Raw genomic sequence first — 16,392 nt, forward strand, 5'->3', positions numbered from 1 at the left:
CCTAGACTGCCGCTTATGTTTCTCATATGATTTGTCTGAACTAAAATTATGAGACTAATGCTTTTCCAAGAAACAGTATGTACTTTTAGGATACTTTGAATCAACATGGAATAGTATTATTACACAAGGAAGCATATTTTGCACTATTTGCAGTGACCATGGTAGGACTGTTACTGGGACTAGATGTGGATAAGGGAGGAACATGGGGAAAGTAAGAAACCAAAACTGTGGACAGCAACAGAATAATATGTCCCAAACAAGATCTGAACCTCAGGATAAACACAACTAGAAGTGCCACAACTATTGTATTATTCAAAAGATACTTTTTACAGTTTATTTACCAGTTTTAATTTCAAAACAGTCTTTTTTCCTCACAAATGTGACAGCTCTCAATTTTTAGTATAACAACACCAAATAAATTCAAATTCAGTAAACTTTATAAACAAAATACACACAACATATATTTTATCTTTTCACACCAAAATCATAAATTTTGTGGCTTTATTTCAATGGTATTCTTTGGTTTTTCACTGACTAAAAAAATTACTACATGATTCTTTGAAAAGAAAGCATTAAATTATTTTTTCAGTATATCATCCAAGGTAATAAATTAAGTTTATTTCTTGGGTTGGATAGTCATGATGTGTGTCTGCACAGTTTTCAGATCAGTTTTAAGGTCATAATTTTAAAACACAGAAAAAGACAATGAGAAATTCTCTATACACAGTAACAATAATCACAATAATATTGGCAATAAATAGTGCCAAACAATCAACAGTCTGCTCATCTAAAATAATAAACATCATTACTTTCAAAACAGATCAAATTTACAAAAATGACATAGTGAAAAAAAAGTAAGCTTTGGTTTTGAGATCAATTTTAAAGAAATACAGATGATAATTATACTGGAGTTATACACATATTTGGCGAACTCCTGCCTATAGCTTTCACAAGAGTTCCAAAATTTTTTCCCTGAAATACTTAGTTATGAACAGTTTAAATTATCTTAAAAGCTCTGTAAAATAAACATATACACATTTCTTAATAGGACATGAAGGTGATTCACTGTGCCATCAAGAACACTGGTGCCATTTTGTGCAGTGTTAAAAAGCAGAACAGAGAAACTGGCTATTTGATTAATATGAATTCCAAAAAAATCAATTACAGCATGCCTTCATTTAAGTTACTGCATTTGCAGGAATTTAATGTAACTGAGGAAGCAGCAGTTTATTTTAGTTTCCTTTCAAAGTAACAGTATATTTCCTGTTAGTTTTACTGTGTTAAATTTAGCTTGAGTAAGCTGAAATAGATCACAGATAAGTCAAAGTTTTGTTAGTAATAATTAATGCAGTTTATAACAACTGCTTCACTTTGTTGATGTATGTCTTGACTTATTCCATATGCTGGCATGTTTCTTCTTTGATGGGGACTGCAGAACATCATGAATGAATGAATACCATCTCAGTACTGAAAGCAAATTACTGCAAACTGGTTGAATTTATGATATGCTTCATGTTCTCCATACCTGACTTCTAAGTCAATTTTCACAAGTAAAAACACAAACTGTATGCCTGTTGGTTTCCATTTTTAGGCTACATTACAAACTTGAGTGAGGCTGTTACTAAATATATATTGGAAGATGACAAGTCAGTGGAAAAGCATAAATTTTAATATAGCTCAGAAGGTTTCCGAATAACATTTTTCTTAGGAAGAGAATGATTTGTAATACCATGCTTATGAGAACAAGGTGCACAAACACATTTACTTCAATGTCCTCACTATTGCAGGCTGAAAACTTAGATTCATTTGTACAGTTAGTTTGCATGCAGACATGATACTGACAAAGAGAATGTTGTGTGTGTTATCACTATCCATTTGATCTATTTCTCAAAAATAAATCTCATATGTTGTGACACACTAGAATTGGCTCTATAACCAATAATATGAAACTCATATGTCAAAAAGAAGTCCATAGTTTTCAGCAAGTGTTTAGTGTGTTCCTGTTAATTGCCACTTAAGGTGATACATAATTGGACAATATGTAGTGGAAAAAGTGACAATAACTCTGTAATAAACTGAGGTATATCTGAAGATAGTGCAGTAAGCTTATTATTTGTTGGTTTTTAGTGAATGTAACACACACTCGGCACCATATTACATTAGTGATACATGTACTCTGTTCATGGTTTTCACAAATATGAAAGCATATTTCAAATTTAGGAACCACTTAACTGTAAGGGTTATTTTCAAAATTGGTAATACAGTAATACAGCAAATATTAATCCACTTCAACTAATCTGTCTCAAACATGATACGAATTTATTTTGTGAGGCAGTGAGTATTGTTGGGTGATATGACTTAGTGAGGCATTGTTGGTGAGGATTTAGGAACATTCATGATGACATGGTATTTGGTCTGAGAGAATTACTAAACATGTGCGAGTGGGGAAAAGAAGGGGAGAGAAAGGAAGAATAGAAAGGTAGGTGAAGAGTGAGTGGAAGAGGGCAAGAGATGGAAGGAGAGGGAAAGGGGTTGTTAGGGAGGGAGGGGGGGGAGGGGGAGGGAGAGGGGGGAGAGAGAGAGAGAGAGAGAGAGAGAGAGAGAGAGAGAGAGAGAGAGAGAGAGAGAGAGAGAGAGAGAGAATTAACTATCTTCACATCACAAAACTGGATGGACTGTATTCTTCATAAACAATTGGAATTTACTCTTGGAATGTATCTCATACTTTGAATCTCCATAGTGGTAACTATTTGTTAGCAAGTGACATGGCGACAACTTTCGTAAAATGTTTTCTGTAAAACTAGGCCCCATACCTAAACTGGCTTTGATAAGATTATTGCATCAAATAAAATGGGGCTCTGGCTGAACACAGCAAAAAACAAGAGTTCTACAGTTAAACCAAAATAAGCTTCAATACTCGTAACGGCAATCATGATGCATTAGAGATTTTATTTACAATCATTAAATACTTCAGAGTAACTTCATACAGAGTGTCTAAAAGAATGTGCCACGTTATTTAACCAAGAGAAAACCAATAGATGACTCAATTTCATAAGAGTTGGGCAGTATTTAGTAAATAATGAAAGGTATGTAAAAGATATTATTTTAGGGGCTTTTAAAGAGTGATTGACAGATTTTTTTTTTCCTGCCACCATGCAGGTTGACATTTCTACTTTTATGCACAGTGTTTTGATAACTAGCTTGTTTTCAAAACTGTGAGTGCTGATACCCTTCAATGGAAGGTTTAACATGTGCTCTGTGCTCACTACCTGGGCAACAGCCAGACTGAGCCTATGTAATGAATGCACATAACACCATTTAAAATCAATACTTGCAGCACCTGGCACAGGCAATAAGTTATTTAACTATTATTCGTAAAAACAGAATAATCAATCCCATTGGACAACTGGAAACACACTGTCTGTTCAAAAGATTCTTATGTAATCTATTGTCTCCAGCTACCTTAACTTCTGTGATTTTTCTCACAGAAGTGTGATTGTAATTTAAATGAGAATAAAATACCACCAATACTCAGAGATAAAACAGTGTTAAGGGGTAAAAGAAGGTGGCATACAAAGAAAATATGGGAAGGGCATGATGAAAATATCAAATGCTTTACACAGAACATCTGAAAGAAAAGTCGTATCTACCTCAAGTACAAATTTGTGTGAATTTTCTCTCTGAGTCTAACAATAACCCATAGCCATACATTAGCACAGACTGAGTAAATAGGACTTACATAAAGATGCGTAAGTAATTCTTTCTCTCCCGAATGGTCACCACTCCTGACAAGACTACTCAGATCTGTTCTAGTACACCCTGTAGTGTATGTTACTAAACAATCAAACCTGTTGCTTATACAACAGCAATAAAACAATTGCAGCTTTGATACATATAATTTATTTCTGTTCATATTCCTCCCTATACCATTTTAAGCAAGGATGTCAATTAAATTATTATTGAATTTGCATGTTTTAATTCCAAAAACCTATGAACATTAACTTACTAAAATGAACAAAGAATTCTACCGAGTTCTTTGGCTATAGCTGTGAAAAAGGAGGTACACAAAAGTACCAGAGTATTATTTTTCATGAGTATAACTGTTACAACCTGCACTTTGCCTGTTTATTTGTACATTAGCACAAGTAAATAAAAAAACACATTTTATTTTAAACAATTTTCAATATTTTTGATATTTTTAAAACTCACCAGCAGTCCTAATGAATTCCAGGAATAGAGTGGTAGAAAGCAGAAATAAGCATCAGCATAAACCAAGTCACAGCAAAGGAAAACATACTTCTAGGATAATAAAGAGAATCAAAAGATCAACCGGAATATCACAATGTACTCAAATGCAAGAAAATTTCACAACAAATAATTTCAGAGATTCTCATCACACCTTCAATAACAAATTAATGGCCTACCAAGTATTAGCTTCAGGAATGAAAGATTTATTGTTGTCTTAACAGATGATAAAAATTGTGAAGACATAAATTAAAATTATCAGACTTCAGTGAGAATCTAGAACCACTGAAAAAATTGCAGAAACTATTAAAATTCTGAAAAAGATTATCAAAGATCTGCAAATGACTTCACATGTGGGTTCACAGCCTTAATGTAACTTCTGACTGAATGACAAAACTTAAAAAATACAGGGCACCATGGCTGTCAATTTTTATTATTTTATTATACAATATGCCTTCATTGTTTCATGTCAATATGTGACAACATTGAGCAGTGTCGTCCTATGGCCATTTGCAGATGAGTCGAGTTGGTGATGTGTAATAAACAGATTTAACAAGAACTAGGTAGACTGTTGTATTGTTGATATAAAGCATCTCCACATAAGAAAGATGACAAAAATATGCCAATAACTACAGAGAAATCTTTCTCCTAGCCTAAAACGCTGCTTCTGCTCAGAACAGGTATTCAATTCAAAATTTTTGACCTGTCACAGGCTATTGAACAAAATAATCTCAGAATTTGATGTTAATACTAAACTACTAACAAATCTAGTCCTTTAAACATTACAGACACAGTCTCAAAATTAAAGTTCATGGGTGAAATTTCAAAGTACTTTAAAGTAAATATAAATGTAAGGCAGTGTGATGGCTTCCCTCCAATCTCTTCAACTATGTATTAGAAAAAAATTGAATTTTTAGTGAAAAGTTAAAAAATATGAAGTACTATAGAGCATACGTTATATGAACACCAGTCAATGAAAAGATTGGCTACCCAACAACATTCAGGTCAACAAATAAAAATTTTTCACTTGCACAGAACAGAAATTTCTCTGGCACTAGGGAGGCCAATTCCGCAGTTTACCCTTGCCTGCAAACTGCCGCTATTGCTGTTCCATGTTGATATGTGAACTTTTACTTGTAACAGATTGTGATGTTGTGTCATTTTCAATAGTGCTAAATGAAAATGTATTAGTCTTGATGTATCTCATAATTCTGCCTGTATACACCCGAAGATGGCCAGTAGATTTTGCACTGAAATATCATGGTAGCGAGTTACAGGACGATGTTTGCCCAAAATTTTATGAAACAATAATAGACCAGTTTAAGAAATGTGCTAGTGAATCAATTTTATCTCAGGAATATGGGAGTTGGAAATGCAACAGTATCAGATGTAAAATAAAAATGATGCTGCAACAAAATTTGCAAGTGTACTTACAAGTGAAGATGGAAGATTGCACAGAAAACATAGAAAATGACAAGAAACCAGGATTTAGACACTGCAGTTTACACATAGCTCATGCAGGTACATAGCCAAAGACAAGCAAAAAATGGCCATTTGATTTGCCTACAAATTCTTGAAACGAACAGCAAATACAGGGACAACATTGCTGGCTGGCTTACGCATTTCAGATCTAAGCATGAAGTTGGAGAATTAGACATCCAGAGTATTCCTGTGTTTCATATCACTATGAACACTGGTACAGTAAATGATTGGTTACCAAAAAATTAGTTATCCACACCACCTTTTACCCCTACTCTCACGCCCAATTGTTTCAGATAATTGATGCCCTACCATAGCATCAGTAAAACAGGAACAAAAGAAACAGTGTATTGAAGTAAACTACCTGCATTTGAAGATAATTTTCTTGTAGTGTCTAAAAATCTAGTATATGTGGAAATCGGTGTCACTCTTGGAAGAGAAACATTATAGAATGTTTAAGAATCTCTACAGAGAAAACCAAATTTATCACAAACATAAAAAATACATACAAATTGTTAGAGACAGACATTGATACAACAAACAAAGTCAAATTGTTCATTCAAGTATCTAGGAGAAAGAATTCAAGGAAAAAATCTGCCATCAGTGAAAGGATATACAAAGTGGAAATCACATATGGAATAACAAAAAATATTTACAAAAAAAGTGGATGTCAATAAATGGAAAAAATGTGTTGCATGATGTCAGTGAAACCAGAAAGTCTCTTTGCAAATGAATGCTTAGAACTGAATTGTAAATTAGAAATATTAGAGAGAAGAATGAGGACAATTTTAAGTCCAGTAAAAAGTAAAGAAGATTGGGAATTAAGAATCAACCAATATACACATATAAAAACAGAAACAATAAGGACAAAAAGACTGATAAATATCTTTGACATCCATACAGCATGGATGACAATAGGCTGACAAAAGAGCTTTTCACATATTTCTGGGAAAATAAATGGACAAAAAGCTGGATCTGAGGCATCAAACAGTTTTAAGTTCATGTAACATAGAAGAAGCAAGAAACGAGATATTTTAGAAGAAAAGTGTTAAATTTAGTATTCTGAAGAAAGAAACAGAGATATGCTGAAAAGATGAATGATTAAAAACATTACAGGAGAAGAAGGAAAGAGCAAATGAGAAGAAACAAATTGTCATGTGGTACACAGCAAGCTAAAACTTAAAGGGATGTGAGGTAAAGTCACAAATTAGGAAATAAAGATTCTGGAAAAAGAATGAAGTGTCGTATGTTGCAGTCAACTCAGGTTACTGATGCCCAGCTTTGATATGCAAAGACATTCTCTAGCTGCATGTCAATCTCTCTCTCTCTCTCTCTCTCTCTCTCTCTCTCTCTCTCTCTCTCTCTCTCTCTCTCTCTCCCCCCCCCCCCCTTCCCCATCCCCACCCCGATCTGAAGAAGGAAAGAGATATGGTGAAAAGATGAAAGATTAGAAACATTATAGGAGAAGAAGGAAAGAGCAAATGACATGGATATACATATATATTTTACAGATTCAATACTCTGTAGTGTGAGGACAGTCCCCTCTACCCTTCTCACTTCCACACAGTCTTTTGTGACGCAGTCTCACAGTCTTTCCTTTACTTTCTGAGATTATTTTTCTTATGGCCTACTTTTACCTGCCCTGCTTTTGATTTCATAATGTTTTGTTATATAACTGGAATGCTCCCATTTGGTAGGGTATCAAGACCTCTTGTAGAAAATTAAAGCTTTCAAGATTCAGAAGGCAAAGGTTTTGCATTTGACAACCCAAAAGTTAGCATACTCCATGTAACTGGAAAAAATAAAATATGGTTAATAGAAGAAGAGATTCCTCAATCTTTTAGTCTTACAAGTTACCTGTAAATTGTCTAAGCAATTCTCTTGGTAACACCTTGTCAGCTTCAGTCTTAACCATCCTTGGCAACAAAACTCAATACCCCAAAGGAGTACTTTAAACTATTGTTTCCCAATGATATGTCCTATAGGTGGACTTCAGTGCATATCTGTGCAATGTCTGTAAAGTCTACACAACAATGTTGCTATAACAACAACACATGCCCACTGTGTATAAATTGCATACTTACTTAAAAACTCAACTCATCACCTGACACAGGATACAGCCTCCGCAGAACACTGTGGTTCATGATTGACAGGCTGTGGTATGTTTGATCTCTGTCCACAAAATAATTTTGTGACCACATCTTAGAGAAAGTGTGGTTATAAGGTGCAAGAGCAATGCTAATCAGTATCACTTTCAAAAAAGGAGGGGCAGCTTTGTTGTGAGAAGTTCACATGGTCTCTAGGTATAAACACAGTGCAAGAAAATGTGCATCATACTATGGAGATAATAAAGTTAATACACAACTGTTCATTATAAAAATATATTGTAGGTGGATTCAAATCATCAGTACTTGGAATGCCAAATATTTTAACTCATTAAGCAAAACGAAGTGAGTCATATGATCAATTCATGTGCACACACTTTCTCACCACTAGCATCTTCCGAGAAGGAACCTGTCAAGAAGAATAAGGTTAATTTATTGCCACTGCCTGAAATTATTTTTTGAGCTACAGAGAGAAAAATGCATTTAAAGGACATTACTATCAAATATATACAGTAGTTCAACATAAATTATAGAAGTCAATAAATGTAGATTTACACAAATAAATCAAATAAATGTGTACCATTTATGATAACAAATTTTAACTGTTAACACAAGTCCCACATAAATAATTATTTATTACATTAGAAATGTAGGACGCTTACATTTCTTTCACTTTCATCTATAACGCCTCTTTAAATGTGCTTACGGAGCATATACATAAATAAAGTAACTTACAATTATGTTTTAAGTACAATTCTTATATATACAAATCCCAGCCACGTATTACAAAAGCTATAATAGTATGATGCTCAAAGATTTCTACAATATTGTCACCTTTTTATATCATAATTTTTTGACAGAGAGAAGCGGAAAAAATTGGCAGCAAGTTTCATCAGATCATTACCAGATCCTATGATATGACAGAATACAAGGTAAGTAGATAATTAAAACAGTAAGTGTTATTTATTTTTCATGGAAGGAAATGAAACTAGGTTTGTAAATTGTTTTCTGCAAATTGTGAAGTATTACATTAATGGCTTGCAATTATTTCACAATATGCTTCACATTATCATTTTTTATACTTTTTGAATATGCATTTATGCTTCAAAGATCATCATCATTTTGCTGAGAGTTCTTAATATATAGTTAAAAACTTGATATAAATCTTGCTAACAATAAATTAATTTTCTATTTACATTGGTGTTAGTCTTCTTTCACCTATTTTATGTTAAAATTTAGATTTTCTTTCTTTCATGCTACACTGTGCGTGTGGTTATTATGTATTGGAGACACTGAAAATTGTTACACATGAATTTAAAAATGTCTGAAGTAGTAGAAGCAGGTATTCTTACTGCTGATAGCCACAGTGAGAATGGCATTAATGTGTAGTTAATTTCATGTCAGTTTTACTCATAAAGGCAACTTTGTAATGGTAATCTTATTTTGTATTTGAATTCAAATGTGTAATGGTTTTTGCAAATGGCAGCTCACTACATTATCACTCAGGCCAAAATCCATTTAGAAAGACACAAAAGAGGGAGCAGGCTATAGTAATAAGACAAAAAATACTTTAACATGCCATACAAGCAGGGTACGGCAAACTAAATAATAAATAAACTAAACCTCCCCCCCCCCCATCCCCACCCCCAATCACACACAATAACAATAATCTTTTTACACATTTAAATCAACTCCACTATCAGCATTATTGTTGAGAGTAGCTTGCTGTCTAAGATATGCAGCATACATTTGTCTTGCGTGGTTTAGAACTCTTGTAACATTATGTTTTCTTACCATTTTATCAAAATGCATGGCCATTTCATTATAGTCCATAGCACTACGTATTATAAAATCACGGTGTTGTTGGAGGACAGTGAGACAGAGAAACATTAAGAACGGATTACCATCACCAAATTTATGTGGAGGAGGTAACTGTGATCCAACAAATTGTGCTTGTTTGGTGACTGGACAACTTTGTTTTGTTAAGTTGCTTACAGTGGGTAGCACAGACGAACTGTTAACACATGTAGAATTGGAGGAGTTCTTGTGTGCTGTAAGACTGGACTGTTCCTGTGATTCTGCAAGAGAATTTGTTGTTGAATTAGGTGCAGGTAGGAATGATTCCCTACTTCCCTTTTCTTTGGATTCTGGAACTATTTCCAAATTTTGTCGTTCTGATTCAGAAACTCTATCTGTAAGTCTTAGGTCAGTACACAACGATTTTTGCTGCTGGCGATGAGATGTGCTGTTTGCAGAACCTACCCAACCATCTGAACTATCACTTGCATCATCCGATTGTGTTTCCTCTTTTTTCTGATAATTCAAAGGACTAGAGCTATTACGTAGTAGTCTTATTGGTGTTATTGATTTAATACACTGTCCTTCATTCTCAAAAATTTCACCAGCACTTACAGATGAAAAATAGGTATCAGAGTCATTTGCATTAACAACCACACCATCAAATTCCAAGTCTGCCTGCTCATCTGGTGTGGTAGGACACTGAAGAGGGTTCTCCCAGACAAAGATTTCCTCCCCAGTTCCCATTGTTGGACTACATGCTTGTGAGAAATGATGGCTTTTTGTTGAAGAAATGTCCAGATTATGTATTGCACACTCAATATCAACTGTTTTTCTATTTTCACACAATGTAGGTGTTACTATAGAACTGACTTTTGAACGAATATCAAGATCCAGTTTCAAAGCTGGAGTAGCAGGAATACTGCATATTTCAGCAACTTCAGTAGTTGTGTCATCACTTGGAAGTTCTGATTCTTGCTTTGATACTACACAGTCACATCTTTGATCGAGTTCTTCTCCTCCCACTTTTGCTTCAATTGATCTGAAAGACTCACTGCAAGGAGACTCCAAGTCTTCAGAATCTTCTAAATTCAATGCACAGTGATTATAAGTAGACCCAAAGACCTGGCGGTCCAAATTCTCAAGTTCTAGTCTTAGTTCTCGTGTCATTGATGTTGTCATTGGGAAGTACTCTGTTGAATCATCTGGAGAACTACTTTCACAAAATGTATCACTATTTAGGCCATTTACCTGAGCTGGTAGTCCTTCATGTTTCAACAATTCATCGGTATCTGTAAGTTCTTCCACTTCTCTAGTAGTAAAGTGTGATATGTCATTACTTGATACATGATTCCTAGCTTCTTTACCTTCTGGTGAGATTTCCTGAAGACTGTGACATACTAACTTTGACTGTTTAACATCAGGAACTTTTTCTGGATGACTCCGATTTTTGCTAAGTGATGCAAAGCTTAAAAATTCATTCAGATTTTTCACAATCCTTTTACCAGATGCTCTGTCAATTTCATCTTTTGAAGGACTTGTGTTGATTTTTTCAAAGGATGAGAAAATAATTTTATCTCCCAACAATTTCTGTTTCTTGTCATTTATGTAACTTTTTTTCTCATTCATTTGGGGAGAAAGTAAGTTTCCCGTGCTGCCAGATAAAACTTCATTTGTTCTTTCCAAGAGTCTGTTGTTTATTCTGTTGTTCACATGATCATTTTCTGATTCAGAAAGAGCTTCATTTGGAGATGTAGAATGGGATTTATTGGCTTTTGTTAACTGTAAATTGCTGTCATCGAGACTAGCAAAAAGTTTCACTTGACCCTGATGCTTAACTTTGCTGTTGCGTTGACCTATGACAGTTTCATCCAAACTCTGGTTCTGTCGAACTGCTAATCCAGGTCTGTGCCATATTCTGGAAGCAGGTACACCATTTCCAAATGTATGCAGAGATGCAGCTGAACTCTGACGTCGAAGAGCACACACTTTGGTGTAAGCGTTTTCTCGAGGTGTCTTCAGCAGAGGACTTATTGGTGGTGGTGATTCCCCAGGAGACTTTTCACAGAATCTTCTCTCAAATAATGGCAATTCCTTTTCAGGGGGCATCTGTGACAGGGAACTCCATAATACCTCCAGCATTCGAAGAGCATCCTCAAATGCAAATTCACGTTTCATCTCCAAAAGTAGCCAACGGTAACAGAATAATAGATCATCTGCCTGTAATTTTAAAAGAGACACATATTTAATTATTATGCAAATACATTGTTAAGAATGAAACAATATAATTAAAATGATCAGTGGAAGAAAGGGCTAAGCCATAATTAAGTAAAGATTAGTGTGAAAACATTATCTGTCGTATTTCCAAATAAACTATGTAGTGGTAACATTTGGTTTCATATATACTGTGTGAGGGTACAGCTGATTTTTATTATTATTATTATTTTTATTATTATTATTATTATTATTATTATTATTATTATTATTATTATTATTATTATTATTATTATTATTATTATTATTTACAGATATTGGTGTGTTGCTGTTTTCATTTAGTGAGAATTTTTATGTTTGATGTACTCCCCAGGGCATTGTGTGGTGTCACAAGGCCTCCATATGATGTGTGTATTTCATCATACAGTGTCCGCTCAGACTCTGCAATGCCGTGCACTGTGTCCTGGAGCCCCTCCTGAGGAAGTTCTTTGCTATGGTCTTCATCAACAACTGAAGAATATTGGAGATTCAATGTGAAATGGGTCATTAAGTTCAGACTTGAGGTTGACTCAGCCTGGAAAATATATCCAAGTTGTCAAACTAATGCTCTGAAATTTTATGATTTAATGCACTGATGATAAACCAAGTCATTAACCAGCACACAGATTCTCTTTTAGTAGCTTGCTAACCATAGCAAATGATTTTTTGTGACTTTGCAGTTTTGTTGTCCAATCTGCAAGAATTTGCACTTCATGGGCACAAACCCTCACAACTGCTAGAAAACACTGTTGACTATATAAATTGTTTTCTCTTTTTGTATTTATGGTCTTGTCTGAGTTTAAACAAACATAGCATAACTCAAAATATGCACTTGCAATTTAGCACTTTCTTCCTTCCAGCTCTTCAATTATGACTGGGGAAACTAACCTGATGCATTTTGAGATAGGCATAAAATTCAGGATCATAATACATCAGTCCTTCTGCTAAGTGTTGAAATTTTAAAGTCATTGTCACACCATCCAGCATAAAATTTGACTGTAATCGTCTCATTAAAGCACAGAAACATATGTAAGCATGTGCTTCATCTCCCATAGTGACCAGAAGTGGTGATGCCAAATCACTCATTCCTTGGCAGTAACTTACAGTTGGGTGATTCAGAGCATATCTGGAACACAGGAAGAAATGAAACAGCATTGAATTTTAATACATATATAAAAGAAAAGAAAAATGGGAATTCTTATATAATATCAGACCAACATTAATCTTGCAGCTTAAAAAATTAATGATGAATTTAATAGCCACATTAGGATAAACAAACATTCTGTCCCATTCTTATGCTGTGGTCTGATTGGTCGGTTTGAGCTGCATTCTCAGAAAAAGGGGAGGGACTGGGGAGGAGGAGGGGGGGGGCGCGCGCACACACACACACACACACACACACACACACACACACACACACACACACACACACAGAGAGAGAGAGAGTAGACCGTCACATATTTGTGTTAGATGGCTTTCAGGCAAAAGCAACTCAGCTGCTAGTCAGATTTTTCTACAAGCCTGTCCAGCCTGACCACTCCTTAGTGTCTCCTCTGTCGAGTTAATTTGATTAAGATTTTGCATTTTGATACCACAGGCATAATTTTTTTAAATGACATTCATTTTCCACCTCACATGTACTGACTGAGGAATCAGCATTGTTTTAGCTAAAATCAGTTGATTAGGCTAAACCTAATTTTCAGATGGATAGAAGATATGTGTCAAGCAGTGGAGAGATGGCATACTTTCAGTGCATACGTTCATAATGGCCACATTCATATAACCTGGTTTGAAATCTCAGTCTGGCACAAATTTTCAGTAGTCACAACATATTCATTACATTTTTGAGTGGTTTTTGTGATTATATTTCATGTCATCACGTCTTTACTTGATTATCTATTGATTCATTAATTTTAGTGAAAGTAATTTGATTGATAACAGTGGGTATCACAAAACTTTGGTCTCATTTTATGATGATACCAGGTTTTATCTCTGTACATTGACATTGCCATTACAAGTTGGATGCACATGGGCCATAAAAGCATGATATCACTATGATGCTTGAAATCTTTTCTGACCATACAAAAATGGCTTACAGCCAAAATTAGTGAACTGTGGGTAAATACTATATGCACAATTGATATGGAGGAACAATGAGAATGGAGAAATAGATTTAATTCCTTAAATATGCTTCCAGCAAAATTACATTTTGATCCAAGACTAATCAGCACCAGATCCGTAAGTCAGAGGTGGATCACAATAGTGTGTGACATTTATACAATCGTTGCAATAACATATCAGATGTGCTCAGTAAAAACTGATATTTCTTAACAGTGATTTGAAACATCACTTATAAACATTATCATTCCATTCACATCCTAAAATGTACTATACTGAGAATTTGAGATCTATTTAGTCATGCACACTTGGGCACTTATCACTGTGTATTTATATGTATCACAACTTTGCTATCCAACTAACTTTTCCCCATAGTGTAAGGGTCTAGCAGTAATGTCACTGCACTTATGTAGATTTTTATGCCCTTCACATGGATTTAGTGAACTTACTTGTATGAGATGGTGGTTTCTGTAGCCCCTAGTGGGAACACTGTTCTGAACATCATAGTTTTTTGCATGCTTTTGCCATCCAGCATTAAATTGGGGAGAGATCAACTCCACTGTGATTCATCTACTCACTGTTAATATCCAAAACAGCTGCTTCAACCCCCCAAACTGAGGGGTTGTAATATGTCAGAACGACCATAAGGTATGGTTTGGGAGAGAGGAGTTATTCATGCCAAAGTGTACAGAGAGACACCAGCAACTGTGTCACTGACTTTATTGCATCGAAGGTACACAGTTGGCATTTCAATGATCCCGATGATGGCACCATGCTGCATGCGTGCGTGGATCAGTGCAAACGCCAATGCCGGAATCTGCTGGTTCAGCATCCAGCCACCCAACCTTGGAAATGCAACGCTCCTACTCATGCCATGGCTAAGTGGCAATCAACCATGTTGGCTGCACCAGTAGCCTGGGGGATGGCTAAATGTTCCCCCAACAGCAACTTGTGGAGGCCATATACAGCACCAAAGGAAACAGCTGACCGTTGTCATTGTAGTGAGCCTTACTAAGTTTCGACTGTCCACCTGGAGCAGCTTGGTCAGTGACCGCAGGCAGCTCTGCACCCAGGAGGCTGCAATTTCTTGCCCCAACCCCTCTCCTGCTGACAGCAGCTTGCAGTCCACTGGAAAATGTCAACCACGAAGCGGAGGCCAGTAGCCCTCTTGTTCCTCATGCCAGTGCAGTCTAAAGTGTGGCCTGCCCTGCCACAGCTATGGTGCATCTATGCAGTGGAGGTTGGTAGTAGTTTCAGTGGGCCGGTTTGGCACTGATATCCATCACCAGATGTTGTGGTTAGCCTGAAGTTTAAACTATCATCATTCTATCCCATTCTAGACACCGACAGAATGGAGGCACAACTGTCCAATTTGAGCCTCTGGCCTCACTTATTCATACATTTTTCCCTATGCCTCTAATGAAGTTCCTCTGGAGGGGACAATTGGAGTGCTCTTTAATAATTACAACTTCAGTTCCCTCAGCCCACTTCGACCCTACAAACAGGTTACTAGGCATTGTTGTAAATGCAACATATGGGTTCTTCATAACACGTCAGTGCCCTGTCCTGCCCTCATTACTTCACACTTGTATACAGTGCCCACCAGGCTGGGCCTTCTCATCTGTGAGTGGTGTTGTAAACCTCCCTCGCATAATTGTTTGCTAAATATCAACATCGTCCACGTCTGCCATCTGATGTGACAATTGGTCCCTTAACTACTGCTTACCAACCATAGCTGCACTGAATTTACAAGAATTCCCCAAATCCACACCTATACTTATCCATGGCACAGCATAACCCCTCCCTTCAGAGAGTATTCATCCCAAATCTTGAACATAGCACTCCCATTACATCAGCTTAACTCTAATAACTTACATATTGAGGACAATCTCCCGAATTCACCATACAGGACTTCTGCTCACTCTTTGCTACTACCATGCACTCTTATCGTGCCCTTATATACTAATGAAGACTTTAAAACTAATTGCTTCCTCCAACAATGGCAGTCAACCATTTTACTAGCAATTGGTGTGTTGCACATCTACAGTCTGTGCCTTCTTACATCTTACCCAGAAATACAGTACACAAAAGCCTGCTGGAAACAAGCTACAGCTAGCAGCTGATACACTCACCACTAATACTTTGTGCTCTGGCTTCCTGGAAATGATGGACGGTTGTTACATTTGTTCCATCAAAATTTCCCCTTGCTAGGACACAATCTGTCCACAGACTGCAAAGGTTCTGGATAGTGTGTGTCATTTAAATATGTTAAAATTTTGAATGAGCATCACCCTCAAAAGCCCATCCGGTTAGCCGTGTGGTCTAACGCACTGCTTTCCGGGCAGGAAGGCGTGCTGGACATCCAGCACAAATCCACCCAAAAGATTAAGTGTCA

At 36.0% G+C, this 16,392-nt stretch overlaps 1 protein-coding gene across 2 annotated transcripts in view; it reads right to left on the bottom strand.

The window, feature by feature from the left end:
• Nucleotides 1–290: 290 nt before the first annotated feature.
• LOC126322364 (uncharacterized) overlaps nucleotides 291–16,392 on the bottom strand; it is a 129,969-nt gene continuing 113,867 nt past the window's right edge. For both annotated transcript variants that reach the window (XM_049994285.1, XM_049994290.1), the window contains 2 exons: nucleotides 12,768–13,005; nucleotides 291–11,846 (listed from right to left, as the gene is read on the bottom strand). In XM_049994285.1, the coding sequence (XP_049850242.1) occupies nucleotides 9,504–11,846; nucleotides 12,768–13,005 (2,581 nt within the window). In that variant the 3' untranslated portion in view covers nucleotides 291–9,503. The remainder of the gene's footprint in view (nucleotides 11,847–12,767; nucleotides 13,006–16,392) is intronic.

This window comes from Schistocerca gregaria, chromosome 2 (assembly GCF_023897955.1).
Source record: "Schistocerca gregaria isolate iqSchGreg1 chromosome 2, iqSchGreg1.2, whole genome shotgun sequence".
Classification (NCBI taxonomy): domain Eukaryota; kingdom Metazoa; phylum Arthropoda; class Insecta; order Orthoptera; family Acrididae; genus Schistocerca; species Schistocerca gregaria.